This window comes from Cotesia typhae, unplaced genomic scaffold (genome assembly GCF_013202065.1).
Source record: "Cotesia typhae breed Kobodo isofemale line unplaced genomic scaffold, CoteBio_Ctyphae contig_5, whole genome shotgun sequence".
Lineage (NCBI taxonomy): Eukaryota > Metazoa > Arthropoda > Insecta > Hymenoptera > Braconidae > Cotesia > Cotesia typhae.
The window spans coordinates 7,233,941-7,248,573 of record NW_027423757.1 but is presented as its reverse complement, the minus strand read 5'-3'; the positions used below and the strand labels follow the sequence as shown (position 1 = coordinate 7,248,573).

The 14,633-nt window shown below is 28.9% G+C and overlaps 5 protein-coding genes across 6 annotated transcripts in view; 3 read left to right on the top strand and 2 right to left on the bottom strand.

The window, feature by feature from the left end:
- The window catches only part of Jdp (DnaJ domain-containing protein), a 56,173-nt gene that overhangs the window by 36,127 nt on the left and 5,413 nt on the right, over positions 1-14,633 (bottom strand). The gene's annotated exons all lie outside the window — the stretch shown is intronic.
- On the top strand, positions 360-2,708 carry LOC141531433 (WAP four-disulfide core domain protein 2). 2 transcript variants are annotated; one of them, XM_074249264.1, is made up of 3 exons: positions 360-628; positions 755-1,816; positions 2,249-2,708. In XM_074249264.1, the coding sequence occupies exons 1-2, from the start codon at positions 394-396 to the stop codon at positions 1,009-1,011; spliced, it is 492 nt and encodes a 163-aa protein (XP_074105365.1). In that variant the 5' UTR covers positions 360-393; the 3' UTR covers positions 1,012-1,816; positions 2,249-2,708. The 2 variants fall into 2 exon arrangements, with proteins under 2 accessions (XP_074105365.1, XP_074105364.1); XM_074249263.1 differs by having other exon boundaries at positions 755-1,959.
- Positions 2,695-3,922, top strand: LOC141530367 (waprin-Thr1). Its single transcript, XM_074247427.1, has 3 exons — positions 2,695-2,707; positions 2,851-2,913; positions 3,651-3,922. The coding sequence occupies exons 1-3, from the start codon at positions 2,695-2,697 to the stop codon at positions 3,920-3,922; spliced, it is 348 nt and encodes a 115-aa protein (XP_074103528.1).
- On the bottom strand, positions 3,971-7,741 carry LOC141531429 (S-adenosylmethionine-dependent nucleotide dehydratase RSAD2-like). Its single transcript, XM_074249254.1, has one exon. The coding sequence runs from the start codon at positions 7,523-7,525 to the stop codon at positions 6,500-6,502; it is 1,026 nt and encodes a 341-aa protein (XP_074105355.1). The 5' UTR covers positions 7,526-7,741; the 3' UTR covers positions 3,971-6,499.
- LOC141531430 (uncharacterized) lies at positions 11,639-14,603 on the top strand. Its single transcript, XM_074249255.1, has 2 exons — positions 11,639-12,398; positions 12,774-14,603. The coding sequence occupies exons 1-2, from the start codon at positions 11,650-11,652 to the stop codon at positions 12,775-12,777; spliced, it is 753 nt and encodes a 250-aa protein (XP_074105356.1). The 5' UTR covers positions 11,639-11,649; the 3' UTR covers positions 12,778-14,603.

The window sequence follows — 14,633 nt, the reverse complement described above, 5'->3', positions numbered from 1 at the left end:
AAAATAAATTTTTCTTTATATGATAATTATCAAAAATATATTTTCTTGTGTGAAGAAAACTTTCTTAACAAAAGCATTTTTTTTTTCTCAGTGTAATATTTACTTTTTTATTTTGAAAAATTGCATAAAGAATATTGTTTTTATAAAAATAAATAAGATGCAATAAACATAGAAAAATATTGACCGGAATAGCTATAAAAAAATTTATCATTGTTGCCCTAATTAGGTTGCCCTAATTATGAAAATAAATTGCTCTGAATGATGATTAAAAATTACTAGCAGTTGATTGAATGAAATACGAGAAGGGGAAAGATATTCATAAATAAAGTGTATATAAAGCGGGATTCTCAAGATGATTAAAAGTAGTTTGTGGTGAGTGGATGTCGAGTGAAGATGGGTAAAGTTGTTTATAAAGTATTACTAATGCTATCAATGATAGCCTGTGTTTATTCACAATTTAACTTTTACCAAGACAAACCCGGATCTTGTCCACCGCCATTACCTGTGCAAATTTGTTCTAAGCCGTGCTTGGTTGATGCACACTGTCAGGGAGCTGGTAAATGCTGCCCGACAACCTGCGGAGGATTAATTTGCTCCAGACCTGTTACCACAAGATCCGAGGAGACCGGTGAGTAATTTCAAATCCACTGCTGTTAATTTTAATTAATTTAACTATTTACATAAACTTTAATCTCTCTGTACTATAGTCTGCATGCTCTTTTTAACCCCAGGCATTTAAATTTTATTCATTTAGAAAAACCGGGATCATGTCCAGCAGTTCCTACCGGCCGTTGGGTTTGTTCGCCAACTTGTACTATTGACAACGACTGTCAAGGCTCTAAGAAGTGCTGCAAAAACCGCTGCGGCGCCTTAGCTTGCCAGAGACCGGACATTGATGCTATTGGATCGGTTGAACCAACAGTTGATCCGAAGCCTAATGATATTGATAGAGATTTGTCTGGATTCAATCCTAACAATCCATTTTTGTTTGATAGAAGTAACAATAATTAATTGATTATTATTGAAGTTTTTTTATTTTATAAGTTTTTAAGTTCAAACTAGTCTAATTTCAATAAAGTGCAAAATATTTTATATCTAAATGTTTTTTTTTTTGTACTCAGAATTCATAACAATCTCTTATAAGTTCGCTGATTATAAATTATTAGATGATGATCTGAAAATTTAGGATCAATCAAAACTCTCAGATAAGTTTGAATTTAGCATAAAATGTCACGAATTGAAAGTCTTATTAGATCTTTCATAGAAAAAAAATTTCTTCGTTGAACTATTTTTTTTTGACACAAGAAATTATTCAGAAAAACGAAAATTCTTTTGACTGAGAAGTTTTGAGCCAAGAAAATTTCTTCTTGCTCCAAAAAAACTTCCCGCTTTGAAAATTACCAATTTTCAATAATAGAAAAGAATTGATATTGATCTGATTTTTTCTATGTAAATCCTTTAATTATCAGCAAACAATACTTAGAATTGTTGAAAAAAAATTGAATGTAAATACTAAGAATTGTTGAAAAAAAAAAAATAAATGTATGAAGTGTAAACTTATTTATTCAAGAAATTATATTTACAAGTGTATATGTAACATGAGTGGGAATGGAAACACTTAGGCAAAGTGTTAACATATCTAACAACTGTATTATATGGCCTAAGTAGTAATAATAATAACACAAATGCAAATAATAATCGTGTAATGATAGAATAAATCAACAGACATTTATAATAAAGTTGTTATCGCAGTTAAGAGCAAGATTTTATTTTTTCCGCTCATCATCAAGTCACACACCTTCACTTAACGTAATTTGTACGTAAATATATTTTTAGAATAATAATAATATATATAATTGTACTTGAAAAGTTTAATAAAATATAATTAATTCATTGTAAAGATTGTTTTAAGCAAAAACTTGTTTCTTTAATTTTAAACTTATTTTTGAATGATTTAAGGTAAGTATTTTTAACTTGTTAATAAATTCCATATTTTAAAATACGATTTGAAATTCAAAGATCAAATAACAACTAAAAATTTTAAAAATACTTTTTTCAACCAATATTAAAATTGAACTTTATCTCATATTACATGAAATGTGCAGTGGGCATTATATTGACAATATTTCTCATAAAAAAAAAATCAGTGATATGGAAATATAAATCCATCTAGAAATAGTGAACGAAATTTATTTACTTTCTATATATACTTCATGTTAACAAATTTATTTTTGTTTGTCGATTCCAGTTTATTTCATCACCGATTCACGCTGAAAAAATATGCTTTCGAAATATCACCTAGTTGGCGTATTTTGATAGGATTTCCCTGCGATCAATAACAGTAATCTAAAAAACTGGTCCAAGTTTCAACTTTAAATTCATTGAAAAAATTTATCTACAAAATTCGGAATTTTATCAGTAAACTTTTATTACAGAAAAGATAATAAATAAATAAAATTTTTAATTATTTAAATTCCATGCTACGTCACGTAAATGATAAAAGTGAATGCGTATAAAAAATATTCTCAGTATATTTAACGCTTTGAAAGATAAACCTATCGTCGAATAGTATAAGAACAGGATTATTGAGAATTATAGGTATTAAAAAATATTTTTATTGTGACGAGTCTCGTTATTGAATAAGTGAGTTGGAGATTAGACGGTACTGCAACAGGTTTCATTCGAATCTTAGCCATGGATACGGACAGTGAGTTTTATTATTTATAATGTTTATCATTTTTATTAAATAATTTCATGTGAAGCATAATAAAAATTTAATAAAAGTGAATTATTTTTTTTTTTTTTTTTTTTCAAATTGGCAATAATTTATTTTGATCAATCTACTTTCAGGAAAAATAATTGTTTTTGTTTGTTTGCTGATAAGCATCGCAGTAGTAAGCGGGCAAGGCTCATGTAAGTATGATTGAATAATTAAAAATTTTTATTGTTATGACTTGAAAAATAAAACGATCAATTGAAAATAGTTAAGCCAAGGTCTATCAGACGTTTGTTTCTTCACTCTAACGTAATATAATAAATCTATTAGTTTATACAAAGTTACTCTTTTTTCCATACTATTTCAATGTACAGATGGTACATTTTTATTTTCTCTATTGTTGGGTGATTTTTTGTAAAAGAATTTTTTTCATGCCTAATTATTTTAATTTAAATTAATATTTAAGTATTATTGATTGACCAAAAATTAGTACTTAAATTATAAATATATTTTTCAAGACCTACTATGTAGTAAACAGCCGTTAAGAATTTACTTGCTGTCACGGTATTTTCTTGTTTTTTTTTCTTTTATACTTATGTAACTTTGATATAACTATCTTGGAAAAATAAGAACAAACTAGAAAAAAATGATACTTTTGCAGGAAAAATTTAGATATATTATTTTATGCACAAAAAAATTCTCGACTAAAGTAAATTTTCTTGATTAAAAAAAATATTTATCTTAGCTGAAGTAAAAAATTATTATAACTCAAGGAAAATTTCTTCTTTCTCCGAAACAATTCTCTTCTTTTAACTTAAGTAAACTTTGTTTCTGTGTAAATATGACCGTATTTTTTGTACGAGTAAAAAAAAATAATTGGAATAAATAAATATCAAGCGATAGAATTTGTTCTAATTTAAAAAAATTGTTTTAGATAAAAGTGGATACTGTCCTCTCCAAAATACTGTTACGAGATGCATGCTGAGATGTCACAGCGACTATGAATGTTCGTTTAATGAAAAATGCTGCCCGAACAAATGCGGCTCCATGTCTTGCGTGTCACCGAATGCAGTCGCAACTGGTTACAACGGCGGTTATAAAGGTTCTGGAGATAATGGGGTCAGTTGTGGTGGAACAACTTGCAATAAATATCAAAAATGCGAATTTAATCGTAGTACCAAACGTTACGAATGCGTTCGTACATAGAATTGTTTTTTGAATGTTGTATTAAATTGAAATTATTCATCGATTTGATTTTTTTTCCTTTTTTTTTTTTTAATTTAGCTACTGTGGTGATTTGGAATTATAAAAATAATAATTTACTAGATAAATCATTTTAATCAAATATAGAAAAAATTTACATATTTGATTTTTTTATGAATACTTAAAATTTTTTAATTCCAAGAGCAAAGATTCAAAAGAGAGCAATTTTACGAATTGATAAATTTTTTCGTCGCATAAAAAATTATTTTGCGTTACAAACTTCGAATAATTAATGTAAAATAATTGATTCATCTAAAAGGGGACTAGAAATTCTAAAAATCAATAAAAAAAACTATTACATTATTTAAAAGTTCATTGGAAACATTTAAAGATAGTGTTATGTCGGACTCAACGTCCGACATTTTTATTTTATAACAAATAGAATTTAATTATTCATAAATAATTTTATGTTCTTACAACTAATTACATACATTTATTTTATTTTTAAAATTTTGTTATCTTCAAATTTATCAATAGCATTTTCAAAAGAAACTTATTTGAAAAATTTAGTTTTAGTTGGGCCTGACCATACTAAGGGATTTGAGCCTGAACAAATACCCTAATAGAATTTTAAACTTTGTCGAGATCCGAAATAGAAGTTTTCGATAACAAAATAAATGTATATATAAACAATAGTTTAAATAAAATAAAAGTAAATAATGATAAAAGAAAAAAATAAAAAGGAATGTTATGATAATTCTAGTATCAACAGAAAAAAAAAATATATATATATATGTTGATAATTTAAGGAACAAAATTTAATAACTATAATTTATGTTTAAACAAAAAAAAATAAATAAATGTTTTCTTTTATTTTCGAATAAAATAATGACTTAAATAAAAAGAAAAATTTAGATCTAAAAAACTAATGACAATTTGTAATCTATGCACAAATTAATTTTTATCTAACTAATTTAATATAAAAATTTGGTCACAGTAAATAATTTAATGTAAAATAGTACACATGTATGTCTTTGTCTATGCATAAATGCGCTTACGTATACACAAACACATAGATGTATAATAGAGCATAAGAGTAAAGGAGAAGCGATATTGTACTCTGACCCAAGTAGAGGGAACTCATGCAACATTATAGAAAAATCTAAGAGAGAGGGCAAGGGCTCAAGGAAATAGAAAAATAATTGGACATTATTTCTCCCATCTAGTAAAAATAAGTAACGCCCTAAAATTCGACACCTTTACGATTTTTCAACAAAAATATCTCTCGTTGTCCTGACGTCCTAGTGTTAACATCGAAAAAGTTTTTATAAGTTTTAATGAAACCACGCGTCAGATTCAAAAAAACAATTGTTAGTAAAGTAAATTTCAATTATGTAACGAAACGGTAACAATGACATTTAAGTAAGTTCTTAATTGAGATTTTTATGTTTGTTTTAATAATTCAAATCTTTGTATGATAATTTTATAATATATTTATTAAATTGAATTCATTTTCTTATATTATAACTTCAACCCCTTCCCATAAAGCTTCAGATCCTTATCTATTAGCCTAACGGCTAGGATAAAAATAATTAAATTTTAGTTGCGTTTTCGACGTTACAATAGATTGTAATACAGAAAAATATTTAATTATAAGAAAAATCAATATTATTAGTGCGTAATTATACTTACTGTACTTTTGAGTCATCAAAGTTTTATGAGTTTAGCGATTACTGTATTTAATTTAAGTCAAGATCAAATTGCACTTGAAAATTCAAAGCCAATGCATTGTTCAAAGTATGGGTTGAAGAAATTCTGTAACGGTGATAAAGAGCTCATAATTCCTATCGAAGTTTTATCGATGACACAACTGGTTTTACTTTCAGTAACTTAAGTGTTTGGTTTGATAAATAAATAATCAATGATAACAAAAACATAATAAATTCTTAAGAATAATAAATAACACCATTAAATTTTTGAGCATTATTTTCTTTATTTTACAAAGGGACATATTGTTATTATACTTAGTAATAAACTAATGTTAACATCAAAATTCTTAGAAATATATTTATTTGCTTATTTTAAAACAAAAAAAAATTAAAATTATACAGCCATATATTAGGTACACACTTATTAAGATTAGCGTGTAAATTATATTTGTACTGTAGGTAAGGATTAAACTTTAATACTCGCTTTTTTAAATACATATATTTCTAATGCTATGACATATAATTTAATAAAACAATATATTCTGACAAAAATTTCATATTTCTTTATATAAAAATATACTTACTAATTTTCTGATTCATGCAAATGCTTAAATATAAAAATTATACTATGATAAAAAATTAACTTGATTCATAAGAAAAATTTTTTAATTGAGTCCCATGTACTTAAATAAAAAACAATTTTATTTTTTAATCAAGATGATGATCGCTTTCAAAGTTAATTTCTTAATTTGAAATTTTTTATCTTAAATCAAGTTAATTTTTCTACCAGTGTACATAACATATTTTTATATATAGTAATATATGGTATTTTTCCCTGAGTTTAAAAAATATTATTTTTGTTTAATTTTAATTACCAAGAAAGCTTATCGTCAGAACCACAATTACCATTAAAATTCAAATGGTCCGTTTTTGTCCAATTGTAAATTCCACCACGAGTGGTGAATGATTGTTCATCAAAGTCAATTTGTTCCATCGCTTTAAGAACTCCAACTTCCAAAATAGACTTTGACTCCTTATAAACGTCACCTTTGTTCAAAAACCGCATATATTCGTCCAATATAATGTACGATTCTTTCATTAAAACGTTGGGTTCCGGAACGAAACTCGGCAAATGTCGGTGTCTTGAGCAAAAATCTTCGAATTGTTCATCGCTGATGACGAATTCTGAAGCTTTGCGAATCGCCTGTTCGCCAGCATTCTCAGTATCGACCAACAAACATTGAAAAACCTTCCATCGAAACGGATTTAAGTTCTCAATCTCTTCAACCATGTTTTCTTGCCAATTATAGATGCCGATAACGGAGTTAAGTTTGAATTTGACGTTGTATTTTTCGCACCAGTCACGGATATCAGATAGTTTCTCCAAATGTCTACCGCGACCTCGTCCAATTCTGATGTTTGTTTCTTCATCAAAAGAATCAACAGAAATTGCAAGAATGTCCAAATATTTTGCGTACTTTTGAAACCAAGATTCTTTTATTTGTGACCCGTTTGAAACAATCGACGTTGATTCGAGTTCCAGAGTTAATTTGCAGAATTTTATCAATTCTCCCAAGTATTTTGGATAAAGAAACGGTTCACCACCAGAAAAATTAATTTTTTTCATGCCTACTTCTTTGACCATACGAAGACCTCGTTTTGCCTCTTCCAGCTCGGTGTAGTGACTTGTTTTAGCAGTATGAAAACAAAATCCACATTCATAATTACATTTTCTAGTGAAATGAAAATTTACCGAAATTAAATTTTTATTAAATTTTTTGTTTTCATCGGACATTTTAAATTTTTGAGTATTGTTTTTGTTTTTATTGGTGAATTTTCGAAGAAAAAAAATAACAGCAATTGTCAGAATAAATACAATACACGTACACAAGCACATAATCGGCGATAAATTAAGATCGAGAAAATTGAACAAGTTCGAACGACTGAGGACTGAACGATTGTGGTATAAAATAAGTCGTAAAATTAGACTGTGGTATAAAAATTACTGACGGGAATACCATTTGTAAGTCTGTACATATATATGGGAATACTAAAATATTATGTAACGATATATCTCGCGGAAATAAAGCGCTCTTTACAAATTACGAATTTATATAGTACATTTGCCATCCGGTTACGCAGAAATTTTTGGGTATGTTCCGATATGCACTGCGACCACTGTACAGTGTGACGTCAATTTAGTATACTGTAAAGGCGTTCCTTTTTAGTCAGTTATACTGGCTGCTATTTAAAACGGAACGCAATCCGGTATAGTATGAGCAGTGCAGTCAGATCGTGGGTAGAACGACCCCCCACTTAAGGCAAAATAGCACGAAGTGTAATGGAAAGTGGGGGAACTTTTTACTCACGATCTGGCTGCACTGAGTATGAGTCGTATTTTTGACGCACCATTCAAATGAGTGAATTAAAATTTTGTAGTTTATTAAAAAAACTGTTGTTGGAGTACTGTTAAATTTAAAATATTTTAATTAATATTAACTGTACATTAATATTATAGTATAATAAAAGTAAGTAGTTTTTCCTTAAAAATAATTTTTTTTCTATTACTTAACTTAAGTTAACTTCGCGTATAGGTTAATGTACAGAGGTTATGGAGGATGAAATTTTGGAGTTTTATTTTACATTATTTTTGATTACTATCCACGAAAAAAAATTACAGGTAATGGAGTATGCAGTAGTAGGAATAGTACTTGTTGGTGCAGTTCGGAATTTATTGGAATCTTCAGACGAAGATGATTCTAGCGATGATGATCTTATTTATTGCTTTGGAAATCGTGCAGAACAAGGTATTATTCCAAGAACCCAAAATTATATCGAAAATACTGTTTTTCGAATGACAGATGAAACTTTTAAAAGTCATTTTCGGTAAGACATATATTTTTACTTTACAAGCTGATGATAATTATTTTTCTGAGCTTAATATCTTGAATTATTGTTCATTTTTAATATTGCATCCTTATTTCTAAATCAATTGTAGTATGAGACGCGATACTTTCGAGTTTCTTATAAATTTACTCGGACCCGGCTTACAAAAACAATCTGTTCATTTTGGCCGACATCCTATTGCTGTCGAAAAACAGCTTCTTCTGAGTATTTGGACCATGGCAACACCAGATTCTTACAGGTACATTATTCACATTCCTTTATTTCTATTATCGAAATCTTTAAAAAATTAAAAATTGATATTCAATAGAATAAGGTAAAAAACCCAATACCGGATCATGTACCAGTTCCGGAACACTCAATGTATTTGTATATCTATATTCACAAATATAGATATACAAATGCATGGAATGTTCCGGTACTGGTACGTGGTCCAGTATAGGGTCTTTTATCTTAGCTTACTATTTTATTAATTTCACAGATCGGTATGTGATCGTTTCGATGTCGAAAAAGCAACAGCTTGGAGAACTGTTTGGAAAGTAGTTAAATCAATATATAATTATCTACCTGTCTACATAAAATGGCCTACACGTGAAGAAGCCAGGATAACATCTAATCATATATTTCGAAAGTACGGATTTCCGAATGTATTGGGAGCGATTGATGGAACACACATAAGAATCGCTCAGCCCAAAGAGTACCATGCTAGCTATATTAACCGCAAAGGATTTCATTCTATTCAAACTCAGGTTTTTAAAACATTGAATTTTATATTGATGAACTTAATATTTATTAAATTCATTGAAACAAACTTTATGTTATAATTACAGCTAGTATGTGACCATAAATTAAAAATTATTCATGCGTACTGTGGTCAGGCAGGCTCAGTTCATGACGCTCGTGTTTTTCGACTGTCAAATTTACAAAATTATTGCACACCTGAAGTTTTTCCTGACGATACTCATTTGTTAGGAGACAAGGCTTACAGTATTCAACCTTGTATAATGGTACCTTACCGAAATAATGGAAACTTCCACGAAGATTTGTTGCAATACAACAAAAAACATTCAAGTGCTCGTATGATGATAGAACGAGCAAACGCATCATTGAAAGGAAGATTTCGTAGTTTGTTGGATAAACTGCCATTTACAAGAACGGATTTAATACCCTACTACGTAATTGCTTGTTGTATTTTGCACAACATTTGCATCATGAGAGATGATTTGATCGACATTCCAATACTTGTAAATCATGAAATTCCAGTGATGGATGTAGATATAGAACTAAACAATGACATGAAAGTTGCTGGAATGGAGAAAAGAGAAAGGTTAAAGAATTTTATAAACAATAATCTATAAATTTAAAACTTTACTCATACATGCATTCCAGTAAAATAAAAATAAAACTTTGCACATCGATGTAAAGAAGCAAAGTTTGAAATCGACTTATATGAAAAAAAAAATTGAACATTTTACAGCTAATTTGTTGTTTCTTTCAATATCTGCACAATACAGTGAATTCTGCTAATTTATTAAAAAAAAATAAATGAGGAAAAGTAATAATATCTTTTTAAATTTCATCAGGCTTATATTTTTTTATTTCAACTTACAATATATTTTAATATACTTTTTATAATATATGTAATGTTACTTTTTTAAGGGGGATAGCCACTGTAAAATTTCGGAAAAAAAATTTTTTTTTTTTTTTCATTAAACTGAAGTTTATATATTCAAAATTATGTATTTCAAATTTTATAGAAAAATTCCGAATAGTTTTCGAGTTATAGTCATTTTTATAAGAGCGCGTCGATTGACCGTTTTACGCGCGGCGCTTCGACGAAAACGTCGCCTGCTCGCTCCGTCTTTGATTCGTACGGGTTGGCGATTGTTTTCCTCACGATTGTCAACCGTTACAATTATTTGACTTTTAACGTATATTTTTTCTTATTGTTGAGATACTGTACCTCATAGTTTAGTTGTTTTGTATGAATACACACTCGTTCTTTAATTTATTGAGTTTCTTAGTGTACTCGTTATTGTTTACTTACTTATTTTTTTTAAATCTTCTGATCTTTTTTTTTTGTTTATTTAACAAAAAAATTTGTTAAATAATGGATCGTAAACAAAGTAAAGTTATTAAAAACGAAAGAAAACTGCCAAACGACAGGAAAAAATTTAATCGACCGCTCAACAGATATGAAACTGAAAAAAATACTGGCTCTCAACGACGTGATAGTGCTTCCAAGAGGAAATTATCACAAAAATCTGATTGTACAATTGATTCGAGTATTAGCTACAAAATTATAAATTTTTTTTCGATATTTAATTTACTAAGTGGCTGTGTATCGTGTAAAAAGTGTGGTGGTGATGTAAACTTTACTGAGACAAGTATTCGAGGATTAGGTTTTAAACTAGTTGTGAATTGCAAAAAATGTGATCCAGTTTTGATAAATTCATGTCCACTCATCAAGAATGCGTATGAAATTAATCGCCGTTTCATCTTTGCAATGCGGATAATTGGTATTGGGTTATCTGGACCTGAAAGATTTTGTGCTTTCATGGATTTACCACGACCAATGTTCCATAGCTTTTACGATCGTCTGGTCACACAAATCAGAAATGCAGCTAGAAACTGTGTGTTGAAAAAAGCTGCTAAAGAAGAAATCCAAGAAACCTGCAAGCATTTAAAATCCAATGACATTCCTGGAATTTCTGTCTCCGGTGACGGTAGTTGGAAGAAAAGAGGGTTTAAATCTTCATTTGGTATATCTTCTCTAATTGGTTACTTCACTGGCAAAATCGTAGATGTAAGTATGAAATCCAGTTATTGTAAGATGTGTGCGCTAATGAGCTCAAAAAAAGGAACAGCTGAATACGATCAATTTATGCAAGACCATGCTCTAGACTGTCCAATAAACCATGAAAATTCTTCTGGACAAATGGAGGTAGATGGAATAAAAGAGATGTTTATGCGATCAGAGTTATTACATAACGTTAAGTATGTAAACTATATAGGTGATGGTGACACTAAAACGTATAAAAATATTTGTGATGCTAAACCGTATGGGGACATGGTGAAGATAAAAAAAAGGAATGTATTAATCACGTGCAAAAACGAATGGGCAGTCGACTAAGGGCTTTGAAGAAGCAACGAACTAACAAGAAGACAAAAACAGGAAAAGAAGAAAATACACAGAAAAGTTTAGGTGGGAAAGGTCGATTAACGGACAAAGCAATTAATGAATTTACAAAGTATTATGGTTTAGCAATCAGACGTCATTCTAATGATGTTGATGAGATGTATAATGCTATTTGGCAAACATTTTATCACAAGTTTTCATCACCCGAAGATCCGCAGCATTTTCTTTGTCCTGAAGGTGCAAATTCGTGGTGTCAATTTCAAAAAGCTGTGGCAACAAATACTTTGGACTCATTAGTTGAAAAACCACCACTTCCTGCAGATATTGCGGAAGCTTTAATACCGATTTATGAAGATCTATCGAATCCAGAGTTATTGGAACGATGTGTCGGTGGGTTTACACAAAATAATAATGAAAGCTTCAATGCATTAGTGTGGCAGCTCGCCCCAAAAACAAATTCTTCTTGTTCCCTTATTGTTGAAATAGCTTTATATATTTCAACAATTACATTCAATGATGGGGCTCTAGCAACTCTGAAGATATTAGAGAATCTCGATGTTAAAGTAGGACCAACACTCTACTCATACTGCGCTGAGCGCGACGCTACTCGGGTTAAAGCTGCTGAAAGCCGCATGGAAACGGCCAGTAAAAAAATAAAAAAAGTCAAGGTCAATACTAAAGATAAGGAGGAAGAACCCTCATATGGCCCAGGACTTGATAGTTTGATGTGAGTATGAATATTTTGTGAAAGACTAGATTTTAAAGTTGCGAGAATCTTCTTAAAACTTTACTCGCGTTTTTCTCAAAACGACTTTTTTCAAACTTTCCGGTACTGTAACTTTCGTAAATATGAACCGATTCTCAATTTTTTTGTTTCCCCGTATTCGTCTACTTAGTGGCTATCGTCGCACGTAGGGGATTTTGAAAATTTTAATTTTTAAGATTTTTTAAGGCTGTTTGAGTCCAAAAAAATGAGGAAAAAAGACAAAAAAATTTTCAATATGGCGCCATTTTTTCTCAAATCAAAATTTTCAAAATCCCCTACGTGCGACGATAGCGACATTCCTATAGATTAAAATGCCGTTTGGTTTTTTTGTTTCAGATAATCCGTTTTTGAGTTACAGTATCGGCAATGGAGGGGGAAATTTTTTTGGTGCTCTACAAAAATGTTTATAACTTTGTGATAACAAAATATATTTGAATAAAAATTTAGGAGAATTATCCTCAACATATACTTTATAAAACAAAAAAAACCCGATCCCCAAATTCCTTTATTATCCTAGTAAAAAAAATTCCCGAAAATTGCCTATTGTTTCCAGCGTCACAGTGGCTATCCCCCTTAATAAATCTTTAAAAATGAGGAAAATATTAACCTATTTAGTTACACTTTTTTCGGTTTAGTCTAATTAACATCAACATAGATATATATATTTTAATTAAAAAATAATAAAATCAAGACTTACAAGTACATTTGAAATATTTATACTTGACTTGAACTTTTCTTGCAAATACTTTCTTAAAGATAATAAACTTTTTTTTTCTTAATAATAAAACGTAAAAACATATATTTTTCATACTTAAAAATAAGTTTAGTCTTTGACGTTCTCTCAAGGATTTTTTAATACTGAAGAAAAAAACGTAGTTTATCTAAGAATCATAAATCTCAATATCCGAACAAAAACAGTTTCACTATAAAAAAATCGTGCCAAGTCCACGTTCATAAGACTATTAAGAAAAAAAAATTTTATTTCTTTACAAAAAGATATCAAATAAAAAATTAAAAAATCCAAGTAACCGATATGGTTGTATATGATTTTTGAAAATTAAAAAAAAATTTTTGTAAATTTAAAAATTAAAAGAAACAATTTTGGAATGTATTTAGTGTGCGTAGTTACGAAATATTTCACTTTTTATGAAATTCCTAAATTGTATCTACTAGGACACTTAAAAAAAATTGAAGTACACAATAACGCACACCAAGTACGTTCAAAAATTGTTTCTTTTAATTTTTAAATTTACAAAAATTTTTTTTTAATTTTCGAAAATCATATACAACCATATCGGTTACTTGGATTTTTTAATTTTTTATTTGATATCTTTTTGTAAAGAAATAAAATTTTTTTTTCTTAATAGTCTTATGAACGTGGACTTGGCACGATTTTTTTATAGTGAAACTGTTTTTGTTCGGATTTCAGTTTTTTTTTTTAATTATAATAAAAATTGACAATTTTAATTTAATACATTTCCGGTGGCAAACTATCCCCTTTAAGCTATAATTCATGTAAAAGTTATTCTTGCGCCGCCTGGCGTGTGTAATTGCAAGCTGTCAAATATCTTTTTTTCACTGTAGTTTCCCATCTATTATAAGATCAGCATGCATCGTTATATTATTTAGTCTCTGGCCGTCCGCTTTTTACATAAGAAAAAAGTTAAAATCTAAAAATCTGGGTCGCTATAGTTTGTGCTGATTATTTTTAATAATTTTAAATAGAAATTATAAAGATAATTGATAATAATCAAGTAATACGCGTAATAAAAAGCATGAACTACTATTATAAAATATCATATAAAAAAAAATCAAATTAAATTTGAAAAAAAACTTGTAACCTCAAAAAACGATTCTGCTTACGGTATATACACACTCGGAAGTCTGGCTTGAGAACGCAACTTGGCGCCAGATTCTACCGAATCTGTTGATCTCTTTGTTATATGATCCACAAGCTTATTAAGAGCACCAGATAATTGAGCTATTGATGCGATTTTCTCACGATGTTGTTGTTGGCGAATTTCACTTGTTATGTCGGACTCAACGTCCGACATTTTTATTTTATAACAAATAGAATTTAATTATTCATAAATAATTTTATGTTCTTACAACTAATTACATACATTTATTTTATTTTTAAAATTTTGTTATCTTCAAATTTATCAATAGCATTTTCAAAAGAAACTTATTTGAAAA

Bases quoted from the DNA above. Each gene is read 5' to 3' on its own strand.
- LOC141531430 (XM_074249255.1), top strand. From the start codon at position 11,650: ATGGGCAGTCGACTAAGGGCTTTGAAGAAGCAACGAACTAACAAGAAG.
- LOC141531433 (XM_074249264.1), top strand. From the start codon at position 394: ATGGGTAAAGTTGTTTATAAAGTATTACTAATGCTATCAATGATAGCC. The intron at 629-754 runs GTGAGTAATTTC...TTATTCATTTAG, and splicing joins CACAAGATCCGAGGAGACCG to AAAAACCGGGATCATGTCCA.
- LOC141531429 (XM_074249254.1), bottom strand. From the start codon at position 7,525: ATGTGCTTGTGTACGTGTATTGTATTTATTCTGACAATTGCTGTTATT.
- LOC141530367 (XM_074247427.1), top strand. The intron at 2,914-3,650 runs GTAAGTATGATT...AAATTGTTTTAG, and splicing joins AGTAAGCGGGCAAGGCTCAT to ATAAAAGTGGATACTGTCCT.